This window comes from Triticum urartu, chromosome 2A (genome assembly GCF_056163025.1).
Source record: "Triticum urartu cultivar PI428250 chromosome 2A, HENAU_Tu73, whole genome shotgun sequence".
Lineage (NCBI taxonomy): Eukaryota > Viridiplantae > Streptophyta > Magnoliopsida > Poales > Poaceae > Triticum > Triticum urartu.
In genome coordinates this window covers 701,771,524-701,792,902 of record NC_141874.1, presented here as the reverse complement: position 1 = coordinate 701,792,902, position 21,379 = coordinate 701,771,524, and the positions used below count along the sequence as shown (strand labels likewise).

The 21,379-nt window shown below is 49.0% G+C and overlaps 1 protein-coding gene across 1 annotated transcript; it reads left to right on the top strand.

Annotated features, from left to right (window-relative positions):
- Window positions 1–11,374: 11,374 nt before the first annotated feature.
- LOC125539864 (G-type lectin S-receptor-like serine/threonine-protein kinase B120) lies at window positions 11,375–16,008 on the top strand. Its single transcript, XM_048703402.2, has 7 exons — window positions 11,375–12,671; window positions 12,981–13,076; window positions 13,154–13,338; window positions 13,458–13,668; window positions 13,768–14,005; window positions 14,133–14,283; window positions 14,361–16,008. The coding sequence occupies exons 1-7, from the start codon at window positions 11,411–11,413 to the stop codon at window positions 14,652–14,654; spliced, it is 2,436 nt and encodes an 811-aa protein (XP_048559359.1). The 5' UTR covers window positions 11,375–11,410; the 3' UTR covers window positions 14,655–16,008.
- The last annotated feature ends 5,371 nt before the right edge of the window (window positions 16,009–21,379 follow it).

Genomic DNA, 21,379 nt, shown 5'->3' with positions numbered 1-21,379 from the left:
GTGTGCCTGGAAGTAGTGACGCAGCTCCTCGAGGCCATAAGAAGGCCGAAGAGTAGTTTCTGCACGCCGGAGTACCTTGATCTAGCTCCCTACAGGAGGGAACTAACAAAGTAGACCGGGTGCTGCAACATTTTCTTCTTCGGCGGCACTTCAACTGGACGTGTCGTCTCTGCATTGGTGGTGTCGAGCTCTGTCGCTGCCATTACCTTGTCGTCAACCTCTCTCTGCGCCACTAGTGCGGGGCTGACCACCTGGTTCGCTGCCGCCAGGTATAGCAGCAACGGCTCCTGTGGCCTAGGCGCAACTAGTATTGGCGCGGAGGAGAGGTACTTCTTCAAATCTTGCAATGCTTCTTCGACTTCTGGCGTCCACTCCATCGGGCCCGTCTTTTTCAGGATCTTGAAAAAGGGAAGGGCGCACTCGGCAGACTTGGAAATGAATCTGCCCATGGCGGCGACGCAACCAGCAAGCCGACGCACATCCTTGATTCGCTTGGGTGCTTCAATCTGCTCTATAGCTTTGATCTTGTCCGGATTGGCCTATATCCCACGCTGTGACACAAAGAACCCGACAAGCTTGCCGGACGGGACGCCAAAGACGCACTTCTCAGGGTTCAGCTTGAGATTGATCTTGCACAGGTTTGCAAATGTTTCTTGCAAATCCGGTATGAGGGTTGCCCTGTCTTTGGTTTTGACCACTATGTCATCCATATAAGCTTCCATATTTCTATGGAACTGGGGTTCAAAACCAATCTGGACCGCCCATGCAAACGTCGAACCAGCACTCTTCAGCCCGAAAGGCATCCGCATGAAACAATACGTACCACATGGGGTGATGAATGATGTTTTCTCTTCGTCTTCTCTTGTCATGAAGATCTGGTGGTAGCCGGAGTAGGCATCGAGGAATGACAACAGATCACACCCAGCTGTGGAGTCAACAATCTGGTTGATGCGCGGCAACAGGAAGGGGTCCTTAGGACAAGCCCTATTGATATCTGTGTAATCAATACACAGACTCCACTTCCCATTAGCCTTGCGCACTATGACCAGATTGGCCAACCACGTTGGATGGAGCACTCCTCTTACCAAACCAGCTGCTTCCAGTTTCCGAATCTCCTCTGTGATGAACTCTTGTCGTTCCAAAGCTTTCTTTCTGACCTTCTGCTTGACGGGCCGCGCATGAGGACAGACAGCAAGGTGGTGCTCAATCACCTCCCTGGGAACACCGGGGATGTCGGAAGCTTGCCATGCAAACACATCGACATTCGCCCGCAGGAATGTGACGAGCGCGTCTTCCTATTTGTCGTCAAGGGTGGAGCTTATGGTGAAAGCCCCTCCCATGTTGTCCTCATTGACAGAAACCTTCTTGGTTCCCGGCGGTATGGCCCTGGGCTTCTTGTTTCCGCCGGTGGAGCTCTCTGGCACGTCCTCGACGGGAGCGCTACACTACGAAGAGGTGCGCTTGCCGAAGTGGGTGTCCGAGGTCTCACCACGGTCTTCTTCTTCTTCCCTCCCGGGGTCCCGGCAGCAGGAGCAAGTGCCCTAGTGGCGGCAGCTGCTGCAACTGCTTGCTGGTATAGTTGGTCAGCGCAAATCAGCGCATCTTTCTTATCGGAGGGGATGGTGATGATCGTCACAGGTCCTGGCATCTTCAGGGTGTTGTAGGCGTAGTGTGACGTCGCCATGAACTTGGCCAGTGCTGGGCGGCCAAGGATCCTGTTGTAGGGCAAGGGGATCTTGGCAACATCAAACACGATCCTCTCCGTCCTGTAGTTCAGATCGCTTCCAAAAGTCATGGGCAGCGTGACCTTTCCCTTAGGTTGGCTTCTTCCCGGGTTGACCCCCTGAAACGTGCCCGTCTCTTCGAGGTCTCCATCAGGAATCTGCAGTTTCTCGATCACGGCAGGTGAGATCAAGTTCAGACCGGCCCGCCATCGACTAGCATCTTTGTCACCTTGAGGATGCGTATTGTTGGTGAAACCAACAGTGGCAAGCACCCGACCACAGTAGTGCGATCAGGGTGATCCTCGGTGTCAAAAATGATAGGTGTGCTAGACCACTTCAGCGGCCTTTGGGCATCAAACGACGGCTCTGCCGCTGTAATCTCTCGCGCTCACTGTTTAAGATGGCGGTGAGAAGTATGCAGCGAGGCGCCGCCGTCGATGCACATGGCCTCTGTAGCTTTCTGAAACTCTTGGTCACCGGATTCATCGTCCTCTTTGTGATCGTCATCTTCTGGCTTTTTGTCACGGCCCCGAGCGGGCCTCTCCTGTTGTTTATCTTTGCCGCGACGGCCCGCCTGGTCGTCACGCTTCTTGCCGGACCCCTTAGCACCGTCTTGGCCCTTCTCCTTGTCCCGCCTCTCATATTCAGCCCTCTGCTTCTCAGCGAGGAGCTCAACCTGTCGGCAGTCTTGGAGAGCATGGCCTTTGGTGCGATGGATCTTGCAGTATCACTTGTCAGAGTTTCCTGGCTTCTCGGCAACCGCCAAGGCCCGACAGGCGACACATCCGGCAATTTCCTTGACGGGGTCATCTGCCTTGGTTTTCTTGGTGGAGCCGGTGTCATCAGATCCCTCGACGGCAAGCACGGCTTTACCTTTGCACTTCCTGTTGCGGCGCCGGCCCTTCTTCGCCGGGGCGGCAGTATCTTCATCTGAGGAGTCGGCTTCCACGCCGGCGTCTTCACTGGGGTACTTCCTTCCCTCTTCATCCCGGGCACATCTGTCAGCAAGAACATAGAGTTCTGCTACATCTTTCAGCTTGTCCATTGCCAGCTCTTCGCGCATCTTGCGGTTACGCATGTTCTGATGGAACGCGCTGATGATGGCGGCAGGGTGAACATCAGGGATATTGTATTGTATCCGGCTGAACCTCTGTATATACTTGCGGAGACTCTCGCCTCCCTTCTGGGGAATGACGTGCAGGTCGCTCGCTTGGCCATGGGCTTGGTGGCCTCCAGTAAAGGCGCCCACAAACTCATGGCACAAATCTGACCAGGAGGAAATAGAGTCTACCGGCAAGTGCATCAACCATGACATGGCGTTGGGTTTAAGAGCCAACGGAAAGTAATTCGCAAGCACTTTATCGTCACGGGCTTCGGCAGCTTGCATCGCAATGGTGTAAATGCTGAGGAACTCGGACGGGTGGGTCTTGCCATTGTACTTTTCGTCCACGTCAGGTTTGAGGGTGCGGTGAGTGGGCCACTGGAACTGCCGCAGCTCACGGGTAAAAGCCGGACAGTCTACCTCGTAAGGTAGGCCTCCAGGGCTCTCCAGTGACGGGTGGTTCACAGCGGGCCCTGCTCACCTGTCTGACTGGTGGCGCGCTCCGCGCCGGCGCTCGATAGTGGTTTGAGCGTCTTCATGTTCTCGTTCCCGAAGGACTTGGCGCTGGTCACAGTGGGTCCGTGGGTCGGACGACGCTATGGAGATTTCGTCGCCCGTAACGTTGCGACGGGCTGGCGTCCGCGGTACCGGGCGAGGAGGAGAGGAGTGCACCGTGGTCGCGGCGCCGCCGGCTTTCCTGCCACAGGTGCGTGGGACTCCGTCGGAGCGTCGACCCGGGGGCTCCACCGGACTCGGTTCGTCTTTGTTGGCCACCATAACAAGGCTTCGGATAGTGGCTCTCCATTCGTCGAGTTTCCCTGTAGTGGGAGGAAAATCGAGGAGCAACTGCGCGCACGCCAGGGCTTCTGCTGGTGTTGGTTGCGGCGAAACCTTCACGGATCACGACGCGCTTCGACTTCTGACCATGTCAGAAGGAGCTCTATCACGACCCTGCGGTCGCATGCCATCTTCACCAGCGCCTCGGCGAGCGGGCAGGTCTTCTACCTCCCGGGAGTGGCGCTCGGGGCTCTTCCCGCGGCAACGCCCGGGGTCTTTGGCGTGATTACGCCGTTCGTCGTGCGCCGCTTGAGAGGAGCGTGCCGTCGGCGCCGGCATGCGAGTCTTGGAGGCCCTCGCATCGCCTTCGGGCGAGGTGGCAGCGATCTTGGAAGGCCCCGCGCCACCCGCGGAGGGCCTGGCTCCGTCTTTGGATTTAGCGGCGTGCGGCCCATTGCCAGGCACACGAACATCGCCGCCTCCCAAACTCCAGCTGCTGGGACGGTGTTGGTGTTCGCGAACGGCGCCCCGGGTCCTTTCTGCGACCGGTCCGCTGCTCGCCTGCGTCGGGACGGGATGTCCGGCTTCCGACGGGCCAACCGCCACCGTCGTCTTCTTCTTGGGCGCCATGACGATGAAGAAGCGTCGAACTAACTGCTAAAGCCGATTCTCACAACTGCGGCCCCTACCTGGCGTGCCAAAGATGTCGGTGGGAACGACACCTATGGGATCACAAGAATCCCTACTACGGTTGCGGGGCGCAGGGTCGTGAGAAGAGCGGATCAAACAGATAGCACACGGTTCGTTTATCCAGGTTCGGGCCGCGAGGATGCGTAAAACCCTACTCCTGCTTTGGTGGATTGTATATATGTGTTCTTGAGCTAGCTATGGGGTGTGAGGAGCTCCAAAAAGCCAAATCGTTCTCCTGGTCTCCTCGGGCCTCCTTTTATAGGAAAAGGGGTAGCCACAGTGGCACACAGGAGGTGGAAAGGGAACAGTGATGTGAGGTTATCCCTCGCATTACATGACAAGGCGCATTTAATGCATCTTGCCCAGGTGTCCTTGCTTTATCGGGGGCGGGGGAGAGACTTGTCTCGTCCGTCGCCGCTCCCTCTCGTGTCGACACGCGCCCTGGCTAGCGGCGCCTGCGGTGCCATGTAGGCAGGCAGGCAGCTGAGGTGGCGCAGTGGTGGGTCTCCACGAAGATCTGCATGCCGCCACGCAGGTGCCTGCCCAGCTGGTTGGGTCGGCAGCTGCATGCGAATGGCGGTGGAGGTTTGACTGGTGTGGACCTGATGGTGGCCCAACGGGTGTTCTTGGCAAGGGCCTTGCCGGGGCCCCGGCAAGGGTCTTGCCATGGCGCCTGCTGTCATCCCCGGCAAGGCTCTTGCCGGGGGCCTTGTGCTCCTCCTTGGCTGGGATCCCGCCAAGGATCATCATCTTTTGAAGGGTGTATCTGATCTCGAATGTCTTCACAAAGATCGGCATGCCACCACGGGGATGTCTCTCGAATCCTTGCCCCATGGGGGCAGTTGACTCAAGGGTGACTCACTCCGTAGGTGTGGGGCGAGCTGCCACGGCAAGGGTCTTGCCGGGTTTGCTAAAACTGCCTCCCGGCAAGGATCTTACCGGGGGGTCTGCTTCGTCCCCTTTGCTCTTTGTGGTCTTGGTCTTGGTGTCGTTCTGCTTCTCCTGAGCTTCAGCCTTACCTTGGCTCACCTCCCTTGCCTTGCTCAGTGTGGTGGTGCCCGTGGCTCAGACTGCCCGTGCACAGTTATAGGGGTACAAAAAGTGTACCCCTCTTTTTGTACATCGACAGGAGGTCACCGTGGAGCCCAAGACGGCGTCATAGCCAGTGCTTTTGGCAGCCGAAGACCACCTTTGGTCAGGATAACTTGTACTATATGTTCCCCTTCGAAATGGCCAATTGTTGGCGCCCTTCCCGCTCATTATTTGGGGAGAGGCCCAGGGCCTCTATAAATAGAGCTAGCCACCACAGAGTAGAGACATCTAGACACCCCAAGAACATCGAGAGATCTGGTAGAACCCTAGCAGAGAGAGAGAGAGGCGATGAACTCACCCTAGCAGTTCATCGCACCAGCTCAAGAACACCTCTCACGAGGCTGTTCTTCCCTTGTACTGTCCATCATCAGCCCCAGAGGCAATCCACCACGCCACACACTGGAGTAGGGTATTACACCACAACGGTGGCCCGAACCAGTATAAACCTCGTGTCTCTTGTGTTGTTCATCATTTTCATCTTAGTTTGCACGAGAGGATCGGACGTAGATCGGTGGGGGAGAGATCTCCGCGCGCACCCCAGTGTTCGAACCTCAAGGGTCTGCCAGAACCCGGAACCCGACAGGTGGCTACCCAATTTCGCCTCCAATATTGAAGATTCTGGATAATAGACGCTTTCGAGGATCCTGGCGCTGAGAGAATCAGGGTTTTGCATCAAGCGCCAAGCTTGCCTCGCTAACATAGCCATGTTGAAAAGCTCAAAGTCTTTGAATCCAAGACCTCCCATACTCTTAGGTTGTGTCATAGTTTTCCACGAAACCCAATGCGGCTTCCAACGCCCCTGTTTTGAGCCCCACCAGAATTTCTGGATTAGCATGTTAAGATGTTCACACAGCCCTCTCGGTTACTTCAAACACGACATCGAGTAAACTGGAACTGCTTGTGCCACCGCCTTAAACTGAACCTCCTTACCAGCAGATGACATAGAAATTTCAATCCATCCCTGAATCTTGCTCCACAGCCTATCCTTGAGGTATTTAAAGGCGCCTTTTTGAGCTTCCTATATCAGACGGCATCCCCAAGTATTTCTCATTCAGGGTCTCATTAGGCACATTCAGAACCGATTTGATTTCCTGCCTCGTGTTCTCTCGAACTCCCTTACTAAAGAAAATAGAAGATTTACAATGGTTGATCCGCTGGCCCGTTGCTTAACAGTAGATGTCCAAGACCAGGTTCACCTCAGTCGCTCCCATATTGTTTGCCTTAAAGAACAGCAGGTTGTTATCAGCAAATAATAAATGGTTCACTGGTGGTGTCGACGGTGCCACTTGGATACCTTGCAAATTGGATGACTCACTTCGAGATTCTAGTAGGCACGAAAGGCCCTCTGCTACCAACAAGAACAAGTATGGGGAGATCGGGCCCCCTTTTCTTATGCCTCCGGAGGGACTGAAACCCTCCGGTCTTTTTCCATTGAACATGACTGAAAAATTCATCGAAGAGACTAAGCTCATCACAATGTCCACCAATCTCTCTGTAAAACCTAGCTTGAGCATTATAGCTTGTAGGTATGACCACTCCACTCTATCATAGGCCTTCATCATATCGAGCTTTAGGGCACATGATTGGTGTTTCTTCGCTTTGTTTCTCTTCATGAAATGCAGACACTCATACGTTGTTATAATGTTATCTGTGATCAACCTGCCTGGTACAAAAGCTGACTGCTCTTCTGATATTATTTCAGGTAATACTACCTTCAGACGGTTAGATATTACCTTTGAAGCAATTTTCTACAAAACATTGCAAAGGCTTATGGGGCAGAATTGAGCAAGCATGGTGGGGTTCTTTACCTTAGGGATTAGAACTAGGATTGTCTCACTGATACATTCGGCTAGCTCCTTTCCCTCAACTATCTTGAAGACCACTTGGGTCACTTCGTCACCGTACACGTCCCAGTGTCGTTGAAAGAAATGTGTTGGAAAGCCATCACGACCGGGCGCTTTAGTCAGGAACATTTGGAACAGAGCTGTTTTGACCTCCTTCTGGCTATATGGTGCATTGAGCATCTCGTTCATCTCCATAGTAACCTTGCATGGGACTGTGTCAAGTACCTCTTGCATGTTCTGGACACCTTTAGAGGTATATAGTTCTTTGTAGAAACTATTTTTCATGGCCTCCATCTCGGCTGTATCCTCTGCCAGCTGGCCATCTTGGTGAAACAGCGCCTTAATCTGATTTTTCCTCCTCCGGCGGCTCGCTCTGAGATGAAAAAAATAGGTATTCTTGTCACCATGTACTAACCAATCCACCCTTGCCCTTTGTCGTCGTAGAATCTCTTCCCGATGGAACAGCTCGACAAGACGATCAGTCACTTTGATCTTTGCATGCGTCGAACCTGTTCATCCTGGGATCTCACGCATGTCTCGTAGCTGCTTCTTTAATAGGTTTATCTCCTGCCTGATATTCCCAAAGTGATTGCGGTCCCAGGAGCTCAAATCACCAGATAGCTCCTGTAGCTTTGCATGCATAGCATTAACTATGTGGCCTTAGCTTTTAGCCCAGCTGACGCCCACTACCGCAGGGAGAGTGGGGTCTCGTTCCCAACATGTCTCATATCTAAAGACTCGTGGGATCCGTTTGCATGCATGTACATCCTCTTGGCTCAGCAGAATCGGAACATGATCGGACGTCGCTGCTTGTTTGTGCTCCAGAACGGCACGAGGGAAGGCCAACAACCACTCTGAGGTGGCAACACATCTATCAAGTCTGACTCTGGTGTATGTTCCTCCCGCAACCTTCTTTTCAAAAGTCCAATTGATCCTCGAGTAGACTAAATCAAAGAGGCCACATGTATCAAGGGTGTCCCGAAATGCATCCATCTGTGCTTGACTTCTCTGGCCAACACCATCATGCTTGTGCTGATGTATTACTTCATTAAAATCTCCCATGGCCATCCAAAGAAGGTTGCTTGCTCCTACAATTCCCCTGGGCGTATTCCACGTCTTATATCGTTCACTAACTTGGGCCTCTCCATAGATGAAAGTGGCCCTAAACTGCGTATTAGCCAGACCATCCATAGTAACATCAATGTGGTACTCCGAGTAACCAATAACATCAACTTTTATTCCATCCTTCCAAAAGATCCCTATTCCACCACTTCTACAGAACTATTTATTGCATAACTCTTATCAAAACCTAGAGTACCTACTAGATTCTCCAACCTGGAGCCCTCTATTTGAGTTTCAAGAATACATAAGATAGAGGGGGCATGTTGCCTCGATAGTACATGAAGCTCATGAACTGTCGCGGGTTTGCCAGCCCCACGGCAGTTCTAGTTAGGATACTCATTGCGCTAGGCGCGACCCGATTGGGAGGCCCGCCAAACGCGCATCTGGTTTTGTGCTTGAAGTTGAATTCTTCGAAGCTGGCTTCTCATTCGGGATGGTCTTCGTTCTCTTTAGGTCTTACTTGGAAGGGCTAGGCGGAACCATTGCAGGTGGCAGAGCCAATGTTGTGTTTCCTGAGCCAGCGGGTGGAGGGGCTCCAGGAGCCATCATGGCAGCAGCTAGGCTGTTATCTATCTCCTTTGTTGCATCAACGTCCTCCATAGTAGTGTCACAGAGAGGGTCACTATAGACCTCGGCGTTATGGAAGTTGGCACCTCCGCGTCCTAACCTGCGAACTGACTTGCCTCACCCTCTATTTCCTCCTCCTCCTCCCGAACCCCTTCCTTCACCTGGCCCTCGGCTTTGACCCCTAAACCATGAAGCTTTTAAATCCTTGAAGACTAGTGCTTTCGGGGGATGAACCCCATCACTGCACACCTTGAAAAGATGTCCAAGATACCCACATACGGCACACCAATCAGGTAGTCGCTCAAATTTTATCTTGAATATCACTCGCTGCACTTCATCTTTCTTATTGATCACCAAAGAGACATCGTTCTTCAGAGATTTAGTAACATCTACCTTCACCTGGACCCGAGAAAAATTTCCTTTGAAGTCTTGTGATTTTGGCTCAGCATAAATAAACTCACCAACGGTAGCTGAAAGTGCCCTGATCTTTGAGAAAAACCCATCTGGAAGATCATGGATTTGCGTCCATATGTCTATCTTATTCAGCTCTATTGTTGATGGTTTTGTGTATCCATCATAGGGGGCCAACACCACTGCTTTTCCCTTGAAGGTCCACGGTCCCTCCTCCATCACGCGCTCCCATCCTCGAGACACGAAAACTGCAGTGTGTACAGGTTCTCCTCTAGGGGCCTGATCTTTACTTCTTTTGCCAGGTCCCCATGCTACCCTCATATTCTTGTAGAACCAATATTTACTGTAGGGCTTCTCCGTGTGAACCCTAGCGATTGCCATCCAGTGAGTTGCTTCCTCCGGCAGCTCCTCGTCCTCCACCACTACATCTTGGAGATCATCCTCCTTCAATCCAAGTTGCTCCATCATTGCCTCCAGATCGAACACAGTCGTGCCGGATCCAGATGCGATATCCTCCATAGGTTTCTTGCCGGAGAGATTCTGATCCACTGGCGGTATTGTCCCCATCGTTCCTCAGCGCCCACCTCCAGTGAGACTGAAGGCCTTAGCAGCATCAATGAGCGAAGGAAGAAGGGTAGAGCAATCTCTACGGGAGAACGGCGATCGCCGCCGCCGAGAGGAAAAAAACCCTAACGAGAGGAGAAGATACAAACCGAACTCAGGGCCGGCCCTGGTGGTTGTCTTGGTCGGGTATGTTGTGTTGACGATGGTCTTGGGCCTCGGCACCCTTGTATCTGGCTCGGACGATGTTCCTTGAGTGCTAGTCCGGTGTGTGTGGTCTTCACCGGTTTCCCTTAATTAACCGATGCCATGTATGGTTTTTGGGTCCAGTTTCCCTTATTAACCGGACCAACTCTCTTCTTCAATATGCAATTCAGGAGCTCCCCGCCCTGTGACGAGGTTCCGTCAAAAAACTTAAAAGAAAAAGAAAGGGTTCCGCACCCTAGTGGACTTTCCCCTCACACGACACATAACTGAAGGGGGTGGCTAGATCTCAATCGATTGAGACTTAACAAAGTCTTAGTCAAGTGGCACAACAACCTGTGGTTGGATAGTTAGGAGGACAGTGGTATCCCCTGCCTACCAGAGTTTAAGTTCTAAAATTCACATTGGTGCTTTTATTTTTCTAGATTTATTTCAACAGTGGGAGGAGACGTTCCCGTCGACTGCAAATTCGTCTGTGGCAACTTCATCAATCTCAAGATGATGTACCAGCTCTGTCTCTCAAAGATGCTAATAGGGGTAGGGTGTGCGGGCATGCGTCTAGGGGTGAGTGTCTACTTCGTGTATGTGAGCGACTTTGATTATACCTTGTGCAGAAAAAAGTGGCACAACATACAACATGTATAAAGAAAAGGGGAAAATAAAATAAAATTTTACACGGATCTTCATATAATAAGATATCACGAATATAAAATCCATTTAGTAATCCCGATAACTGAAGTGCACATACCGGGGGGGGGGGGGGGGGGGGGGGGGGGGATGGGGGATGTAAATGCCCATATGTCGAGGGCCTGTACATATGGTAAGAGCCCATTCGGCTCGATCCGCGCCCGATTGCCGAGACTCCAGCAATCCGGGCGCAAATTGGGGAGCTACGGCCTCACTTCGATTCTAGTCCACCGGCCGTCCAGGTCCGGCACGCGAACGCGTCGGCGTCGTCCGCGGCAGCTGCAGCGGCGGTAGGCGCTCCTCGACGCGGTTGGCGTCGGCGGCGGCAGGAGATCTTTTTCTGCCACTTCGTGTACCCCAACCAGTCAGCCTGAATATTCCACGGCAAGCGACGCGTCCTTACACCGAGGTTTCCTATGTCGCACTCACCGATCTGAAATTCTGAATGCGTAGCAACCATTTTCTTTGCGCGTGCAGCGACGTTGGCAGACTTTGGAGTCAGGTCTCCTGGCGTCTTCCATTGTAGCTATGCGATGGTTGTCCCATATCTATTTTACCTTCCATCTGAACTGCAGCCGAACTGGTCTGAAGAACGGCATACCCCCTAAGTTAGTTCCTGGGGCTGGGAGATGAAGAAGACTGTCTTCACTGCCACTTCTTGCATTCCAATTTTGATCCTCCCATTCCTGAGTTCACTCTGCCAATCCGATGACCAGCTCACACATGCAAAGCCGCTCTCTGCCGGCGACACGCTCATCTCCAAGGGCGGGGACTTTGCGCTGGGCTTCTTCTCCCCAAACAGCTCCAGCACAAGCTTGTACCTTGGCATATGGTACCACAACATCCCTGGCCACACCGTCATATGGACCGCCAACCGCGACAATCCGATCGCCGCCACTTCATCTCCGATGCTTGCCATCACCAACAGTTCTGACCTGGTGTTGTCTGACTCCCAGGGTGGCTCTCCCTGGGCGGTGAAGAACAACATCTCGAGCATGGGAGTTGTCGCAGTGCTGCTTGACACGGGGAACTTTGTCCTCCAGTCTCCAAATGGCACATCCATATGGCAGAGTTTTGATCACCCGACGGACACCATTCTCCCCGGTACTAGGATCTACCTGAGCCAGAAGGCTCGTGTTGTCCGGCGTCTAATTGCTTGGAAGGGCCCCACTGACCCATCCACTGGAGATTTTTCTTTGGGCCTTGACCCAAACTCGAACCTTCAGTTAGTCATCTGGCACCGGACTATGCCCTACCTCCGCCTCAATATTCTCGATGATGCCTCAGTAGGTGGCGGCATATACAAGAACACTATCTTCTATGAAGCGATTGCTGGAACAAGCAGGGACGGGTTCTATTATGAATTCTCTGTTTCTGATGGCTCACCGTATGCACGCCTTATGCTCGACCACATGGGTGCGTTGAGGACTCTTAGCTGGAACAACCACTCATCTTGGACAACCGTCTTCGAGCACCCCGCTAGCAGCTGCGACCTCTATGGTTCATGTGGCCCATTCAGCTATTGCGACAACACTGGGGCTGCCGCGACATGCCGTTGTCTCGATGGGTTTGAATCCGCTGGTCTTAACATTTCGAGAGGATGTAGAAGAACCAAGCAACTGGAATGCGGCAAGCAAAGTCATTTCGTGACCTTGCCTAAGATGAAGTTACCTGACAAGTTTTTACATGTCCTCAACAGAAGCTTTCACGAATGCACGACCGAGTGCAGCAACAATTGCTCATGTACAGCCTACGCCTGCACAAACTTGAGCAGTAACGGCGCTATGGCCGACCAGTCAAGGTGCTTGCTTTGGACAGGGGAGCTTGTCGACACAGGGAAGTATAGCAACTATGACGACAACCTGCACCTTCGGCTTGCCAACTCTCCTGGTATGCACCATCCATTCTAAACTTCTATTATCTTGGCACTAGCTTAGTGTTATCAAATCAACACCAACATTTAATCATGGGGCATCTACTAAATATATAAACTTAACAGTATAGCAGTAACCGCCAAACACTTTTTTGCATGCAATAATTTGGCGTAAAGGTAAGCGGTAGATATATAACTATTCTATACGGGCATAATGCAACATACTCATGGTAACACAGTTATTCAGTTCACGGACCACTCATGGTACTATAACTTTTTTTGCTTGAAAAAGGTGATTGCGAAATTTATACATGATTGTTTTGCAGTTCGAAAGAATATCAAATTGGTAAAAATTGTACTCCCAACCATGGCTTGCGTGTTGATACTCGCATGCCTCCTTGTCGGGATATTCAAATATAGAGGTATAATAAAAAATATCCCTCATTTTCAAAACGGCACTTCATTTTGTGATTGTTATTAACAGCGTATTGATCTTTAGCAAGCAAACGAAAGAAGAGGAATATCAACAACGGATCAATGCTAGGATACCTTAGCTCCTCTAATGAAATTGGAGGTGAACATCTGGACTTTTCTTTTGTTAGCTTCGAAGATATTGCCACTGCAACCGATAATTTCTCTGAATCTAAACAAATTGGAAGTGGAGGTTTCGGCAAAGTTTACAAGGTAACAAAGGGTTTTTCATCCACAATTTTAGTAGCAAATACTCTATTTTTAAAGAACAGTTTTATTTGTGAAAAAAATTCTTTCATTGTTTGACAGTTTAGGATGATGCAATCATGCAGGGAATCCTTCAAGGGGACAATGATGTTGCTATCAAAAGACTTAGTAAGGGTTCTGGTCAAGGGATAGAGGAGTTCAGAAATGAGATAATTCTAATTGCAAAATTGCAGCACAAAAACCTTGTTAGACTTCTTGGTTGCTGTATTTTTGGAGATGAGAGGTTACTTATCTATGAATACTTACCAAACAAAAGCTTGGACGCCTTCCTTTTTGGTATGTTCAGACTTCTGATACATATTACGAGTTTTTGATTAACCAAAATGATATCACAGATCACTAATGATATACTTTGTTTATTATTCATCTTTGGAGATGATAGAAGACAATATGTGCTTGATTGGCCTACACGCTTCCAAATAATTAAAGGAGTGGCCAGAGGTCTTCTTTACCTCCACCAAGATTCAAGATTAACTGTAATTCACAGAGATCTCAAACCAAGCAACATCTTGTTGGATTCTGAAATGACTCCCAAAATATCAGATTTCGGTATGGCAAGGATCTTTGGTGGAAACAAACAAGAAGCAAAAACTACCCGGGTTGTTGGGACATAGTAAGTAATTCAAGCAACTGGCCACCATTCAATATTCCAATTTCTATTGTCTAGTTATCCCAAATTATACATTTGTTTTTTTTCCGCAATTTTTTTTATAAATTTGTTTTTAAAATTGCATAAACAGTGGTTACATGTCGCCTGAATATGTTATGGGAGGAGCCTTTTCTGTAAAATCCGACACATATAGCTTCGGTGTTCTTCTCTTGGAGATTGTAAGTGGCCTGAAGATCACCTCACAGCAACTCGTAGTGAACTTTGTCAGCCTGACAACTTATGTAAGTATAAAAAAATGCACAGAATTTTAGTATGTCCAGCATTGTAATTTGATCATCAGTTGGTTCTGTTGGCTTAGGCATGGAGACTATGGGAAGATGGAAAAGCAACAGAACTGGTGCACTCTTCGTTTGCTGAAAGTTGTTCACTTCATGAAGTTCTACGGTGTATTCAAGTCGGTCTCCTCTGTGTTCAAGACCGTCCTGATGATAGGCCACTCATGTCATCAGTTACCTTTATGTTAGAGAATGACAGTGCATTGCTCCCAACACCAAAGCAGCATGCATATTTTGCTCTACAAAATTTCGAAGCTGAAGAATCAAGGGAAAACTCTGTGAATACAGTGAGTATCACAACACTAGAGGGGCGTTAGGTGTTATATATGCAGATTTGAAGTCATATACTTTATGATCTACAGGTATTTCGAATATGATTTCTGTTGGAATTTTGCTAGTAGGCCTTTGGCCCAAAGCCCAACTAAAATTCTGAAATTCTCTTGGCCCATTCATGCACACATGTGAGTGGAGTGAGTGGGGCTAAAGTTTAATCCCACCTTGGAAGTTGAGAGAGAGTTGCACCTCTTTATAAGGTGAGCTCTTCTACCACTTGTATGAGCATGAGAAGAGGAGACCTACACGCGCGCTCCTCCTCGCTCGCCATGCCTCGTCACGACGCGCCGCGGGTTGTGGGATTGAGCCGAGCCGAGGACAGAGCTATGCACGTTGTCTATATTTTTGCTGCATGGGAAAATTAATGAGTCATTAATTAATAATTAACGGACGCGTTAATTACTGAACCGTTTCCGATTCTTTTGGATCGTGACGACTCGGACGTGGGGTTTACTTCCGCGACCTACCCGGCCCGCAATATATAGTCAGGCAGACGTCTACCCTAGCCGCCGCTTCGCATGGTTTCTCATCACCGTTCCAGATCATTGCGCCGCCAAGCTAGTCTTCTCCATCTCTCCTTCCGGCGTGCACCGCGAGAAGGGACAGCAGGCCTCCGAAGCCCCGCCTCTCGTGATCCTGTACGGGAGAGGGGCAATCAGGTTTTTGGGGAGCGCACTCGCGCGACTGCTGGCAGCGACGACTTCGCGAACGACGACTTCTTCCCCGACCTCGGCAACCTCATCCTCGACGACATGGGCGACAACATCAACGCCGGCGGTGCTGCACTCGCTGCACCGTATGTGATTCTATCCTTCCTGTTCGAGATCGTGGTAGAATTCATGTTTCTAGTATGTGCCCTAGATGTGATATGTTCATATGCTATGCTAGTTCGCATGATTAGTTTAATCTCTGCTGATGTGGTCATGACTTATATTCTGTTTATTCGGATTAAATCTCGTAGTAATTTGCTCATATTTCCATCAATCCAAAAACCTGAATATAGGCAATTTACTCCGAGTGGTTTTGCTGCGCATCTGAAACCGCCTGCCTTTAAGGGGGCGCAATATAAGAGGTGGCGCACGAGAGCAGTCTACTGGTTTCAGACCATGGGCTGCTATGATGCCACCAAGGGCAAGCCTGAGGGCGATCTTAATCCAGCACAGCTGGAAGCTTTTGAGAAGATCGATACCCTCTTTAAAGGCGCTCTTCTGAGTGTTCTTGATGACTCCATTGTGGATTCGTATATGTCGTTTGACAACGGCAAGGACATGTGGGCTGCGCTCGAGGCCAAGTTTGGTGCCTCGGACGCCGGCAGCGAGTTGTACGTCATGGAGCAATTCTATGACTACAAGATGACTGATGAGCGCCCTGTTGTACAGCAGGCTCATGAGATACAGTCGCTCGCAAAAGAACTTGAGTACTTCAAGTGTGTGTTACCGGACAAATTTGTTGCCGGAGGCATCATTGCCAAGCTTCCACCTTCGTGGAACAATTTTGCTACTTCCCTGAAACACAAGAGACAGGAGTTTTCCGTTGCGGATCTCATTGGTACTCTTGATGTTGAAGAGAAGGCAAGAGCAAAGGACACACGTGCTCGAGTTGCTGAGGGAGGTTCTAGTGCCCACATGGTACAGAAGAAGAACTCCCAGCCCAATAAGTACAAAAACAATAAAAACAAAACTCAGGGAAAAGGCAAGTTTGATACAAAGAACAAGCCATCACATTCTACCAACTTCAAAAAGAATTCTCATAAGAAGGGGAAGGGACTTTGCCATGTCTGCGATGATCCTAATCACTGGGCTCCAAAGTGTCCTAACCGCTTTGAGGAGCGCGAACATGAGAAGAGCGGCAAGTCCGCTAATGTTGTCATTGGTGATACTGATATGAAGGAATCAGGGTACGGTATTTTTCCTACCATCCTTTCAGTATTTCAATCCCCTGATTGGTTAATTGACACCAGTGCCAATGTACATGTTTGTGCTGACGCCTCCATGTTTTCTTCTTACCAGGCAACAGGGACTTCACCCATGCTGATGGGGAACGGGTCACATGCCATCGTTCAAGGTGTTGGTACGGTCGATCTGAAGTTTACTTCGGGGAAGACTGTGCGTCTGAAGAACATTCATCATGTGCCGTCCATTAATAAAAATCTCGTTAGCGGTTCCCGTTTATGTCGAGATGGTTTTAAGTTGGTTTTCGAATCCAATAAAGTTGTAATTTCTATGTGTGGACAATTTGTTGGAAAAGGCTATGAGTGCGGAGGCTTGTTCCGCCTATCTTTGTCAGATATTTGCACTAAAGTTATTAATAATGTTTGCCACAATAATGAGTCTGATATTTGGCATTCACGACTCTGTCATATTAACTTTGGTTGCATGACGCGGTTAGCCAATATGAATTTAATTCCGAAAATCTCTACTGTCAAAGGCTCCAAGTGCCAAGTATGTGTGCAAGCTAAGCAACCTCGCAAGTCCCATAAGACTGCAGAGGCAAGAGACTTGGCGCCACTAGAGCTTATACATTCTGATCTTTGTGAGATGAATGGCGTGTTGACAAAAGGTGGAAAGAGATACTTCATGACGTTGATTGATGACTCCACTAGATATTGTTATGTGTATCTTCTGAAATCAAAAGATGAGGCTTTGACTTTCTTTAAAAACTATAAAGCTGAGGTAGAGAATCAACTTGATCGAAAAATTAAACGGCTTAGGTCCGATCGTGGTGGAGAGTATTTTTCCAATGAATTTGATCTGTTTTGTGCGGAACATGGTATAATCCATGAGAGGACGCCTACCTACTCACCCAGTCAAATGGGGTAGCCGAAAGAAAGAACCGAACTCTAACTGATATGGTTAACACCATGTTAAACACTTCGGGTCTATCCAAGGAATGGTGGGGGGAGGCGCTAATGACTGCGTGTCATGTCCTAAACCGAGTTCCCACAAAGCATAAGACCATGACTCCATTTGAGGAATGGGAAAGGAAAAGGTTGAAACTCTCTTACCTACGTACTTGGGGTTGTTTGGCGAAAGTCAATATACCAATTCCCAAGAAGCGCAAGCTTGGACCAAAAACCGTGGATTGTGTTCTTCTGGGCTATGCTTTTCATAGCATCGGCTATAGATTTTTGATAATAAAATCTGAGGTATCCGACATGCATGTTGGTACGATTATGGAATCAAATGATGCAACTTTCTTTGAGGACATATTTCCTATAAAGGATATGTCGAGTTCATCAAATCAGGAGATACCTACTCCATCTAGTGAGGAATTCACTGTAATTCCTGAACCCACCATTGCGATGGAACATGTTGAGAATCCTGTTGAGGGTAACAATGGAACTCCTGTGAGGAGTAAGAGACAGAGGACTGCAAAGTCTTTTGGTGATGATTTCATTGTGTACCTCATGGATGACACACCCAGGACTATTTCAGAAGCCTATGCATCTCCTGATGCTGACTACTGGAAGGAAGCTGTACGCAGCGAGATGGATTCCATCTTAGCTAACGGTACCTGGGAGATCACTGACCGTCCATATGGGTGCAAACCTGTAGGATGTAAGTGGGTGTTCAAGAAGAAGCTTAGACCTGATGGTACGATTGAAAAGTACAAGGCACGGCTTGTGGCCAAGGGTTATACCCAGAAAGAAGGTGAAGACTTCTTTGATACTTACTCACTCGTGGCTAGACTGACCACAATTCGGGTGCTACTATCACTGGCTGCCTCACATGGTCTTCTCGTTCATCAAATGGACGTTAAGACGGCTTTCCTTAATGGAGAGTTGAAGGAGGAAATTTACATGGATCAACCAGATGGTTTTGTAGTACCTGGTCAGGAAGGAAAGGTGTGCAAGTTATTAAAGTCTTTATATGGCCTTAAACAAGCTCCTAAGGAGTGGCATGAGAAGTTCGAAAGAACATTAACTGCTGCCGGCTTTGTAGTAAACGATGGTGACAAGTGCGTGTACTATCGCTATGGTGGGGGCGAAGGAGTTATTCTTTGTCTGTATGTCGATGACATATTGATCTTTGGAACCAAACTTGATTTAATTAAGGAGGTTAAGGATTTCTTATCTCGCTGTTTTGAGATGAAGGATCTAGGAGTAGCTGATGTTATCTTAAACATCAAGCTGTTGAGAGATGAGAATGGTGGGATCACACTGCTTCAGTCTCATTATGTGGAAAAGGTCTTGAGTTGTTTTGGGTATAGCGACTACACGCCTTCTCCAACTCCATATGATGCTAGTGTGTTGCTTCAAAAGAATCGACGGATTGCTAGAGATCAACTGAGGTATTCTCAGATTATTGGCTCGCTTATGTATTTGGCGAGTGCCACGAGGCCTGACATCTCTTTTGCTGTGAGCAAGCTGAGTTGGTTTGTGTCAAAACCGGGAGATGATCATTGGCATGCGCTTGAGAGAGTTATGCACTATCTGAAAGGCACCGCGAGCTATGGGATTCACTACACCGGGTATCCAAGGGTACTGGAGGTTTATAGTGACTCAAACTGGATATCTGATGCTGATGAGATTAAGGCCACAAGTGGTTATGTTTTTACACTTGGTGGTGGCGCTGTTTCCTGAAAGTCTTGCAAGCAGACCATCTTAACGAGGTCAACTATGGAAGCAGAACTCACAGCATTAGACACTCCACTGTTGAAGCAGAGTGGCTTCGTGAACTCTTGATGGACTTACCTATGGTTGAAAAACCAATACCCCCTATCCTGATGAACTGTGATAATCAAACTGTGATCGTCAAGATAAACAGTTCTAAGGACAATATGAAGTCCTCAAGGCATGTGAAGAGGAGACTAAAATCTGTCAGAAAATTGAGGAACTCCGGAGTTATTACGTTGGATTATATCTAAACGTCGAAAAACTTGGCAGATCCCTTCACAAAGGGTCTATCACGTAATGTGATAGATAATGCATCGATGGAGATGGGTTTGAGACCCACCGCATGAGTTGTCCATAGTGGTAACCCACTCTATGTGATCGGAGATCCCGTGAAGTAGAAGTGGGAGACAAGCTGTTGGTCAGCTGGGATGAGAGTATCCCTATATTAATTATCCCACTCCGTAAAGATGCAATACTCTCCTGATCTGCATGGCAGGTTGATAATTATCTTAATGTGTTCCAAGTGGCTTATTCGGGTAAGCAGAGATGTTGTCCTGCAGAACATCTTCTAAGGAACACACCTATATGAATTTGACTGTCAACGTCGCAGTCTGTGAGAATTGGGTGTTCTCTAATAAATTCATGAAAAGCCCTGGAGTATAACGTATACGCTCCACCCGCGGGGAAGCCCTGCGGCAGCCCAGTATCAGTCAAGAATTTTTGTGAAACTAGTTTCACAGAAAACTTGTAGTTCAAGGCATAGTCCACTATTCAAATTATGATCTAGTGTAGCATAAGTTTCTAAGTGGAAGTTCAACTTCACAGTCTCCACTAAGCACCGATATATAAAACAATGTTTTGGAACTAAATGATGAGATGTGCCAATGAGACTTTGTGGGGGATTGTTGGAATTTTGCTAGTAGGCCTTTGGCCCAAAGCCCAACTAAAATTCTGAAATTCTGTTGGCCCATTCATGCACACAAGTGAGTGGAGTGAGTGAGGCTAAAGTTTAGTCCCACCTTGGAAGTTGAGAGAGAGTTGCACCTCTTTATAAGGTGAGCTCTTCTATCACTTGTATGAGCATGAGAAGAGGAGACCTACACGCGCACTCCTCCTCCTCGCTCGCCTCGGCACGACGCGCCGCGCCGCGCCGCGCCGCGGGTTGCGGGATTGAGCCGAGCCGAGGACAGAGCTATGCACGTTGTCTATATTTTTGCTGCATGAGAAAATTAATGAGTCATTAATTAATAATTAACGGACGCGTTAATTACTGAACCGTTTCCGATTCCTTTGGATCGTGACGACTCGGACGTGGGGTTTACTCCCGCGACCTACCCGGCCCGCAATATATAGTCAGGCAGACGTCTACCCTAGCCGCCGCTTCGCATGGTTTCTCATCACCGTTCCAGATCATTGCACCGCCAAGCTAGTCTTCTCCATCCCTTCTTCCGGCGTGCACCGCGAGAAGGGACAGCAGGCCTCCGGAACCCCGCCTCTCGTGATCCTGTACGGGAGAGGGGCGATCAGATTTTTGGGGAGTGCACTCGCGCGACTGCTGGCAGCGACGACTTCGCGAACGACGACTTCTTCCCCGACCTCGGCAACCTCATCCTCAACGACATGGGCGACAACATCAACGCCGGCGGTGCTGCACCCGCTGCACCGTATGTGATTCTATCCTTCCTGTTCGAAATCGTGGTAGAATTCATGTTTCTAGTATGTGTCCTAGATGTGATATGTTCATCTGCTATGCTAGTTCACATGATTAGTTTAATCTCTGCTGCTGTGGTCATGATTTATTTTCTGTTTATTCGGATTAAATCTCGTAATAATTTACTCATATTTCCAACAATTTCTTCAGTGGGTCATTATGTTGTACACAGAATGGCTGTGAATTGAGAATTCATTCAGACTGTTCTATTTCGAACAAATGTATTTTTTTTCTTGCTCTGCACGCTGTTGGCATTATCTACAATGTCTTGTTCATTGATGTTGTTCGTCCGGGATCCCTCCACTGATTTTCTTGATGCTAATGCGTCTCTTGCCCCTCACTGTAGGCAGTGTATAAGTCTATTACTCCCTTTGTCCCACAAT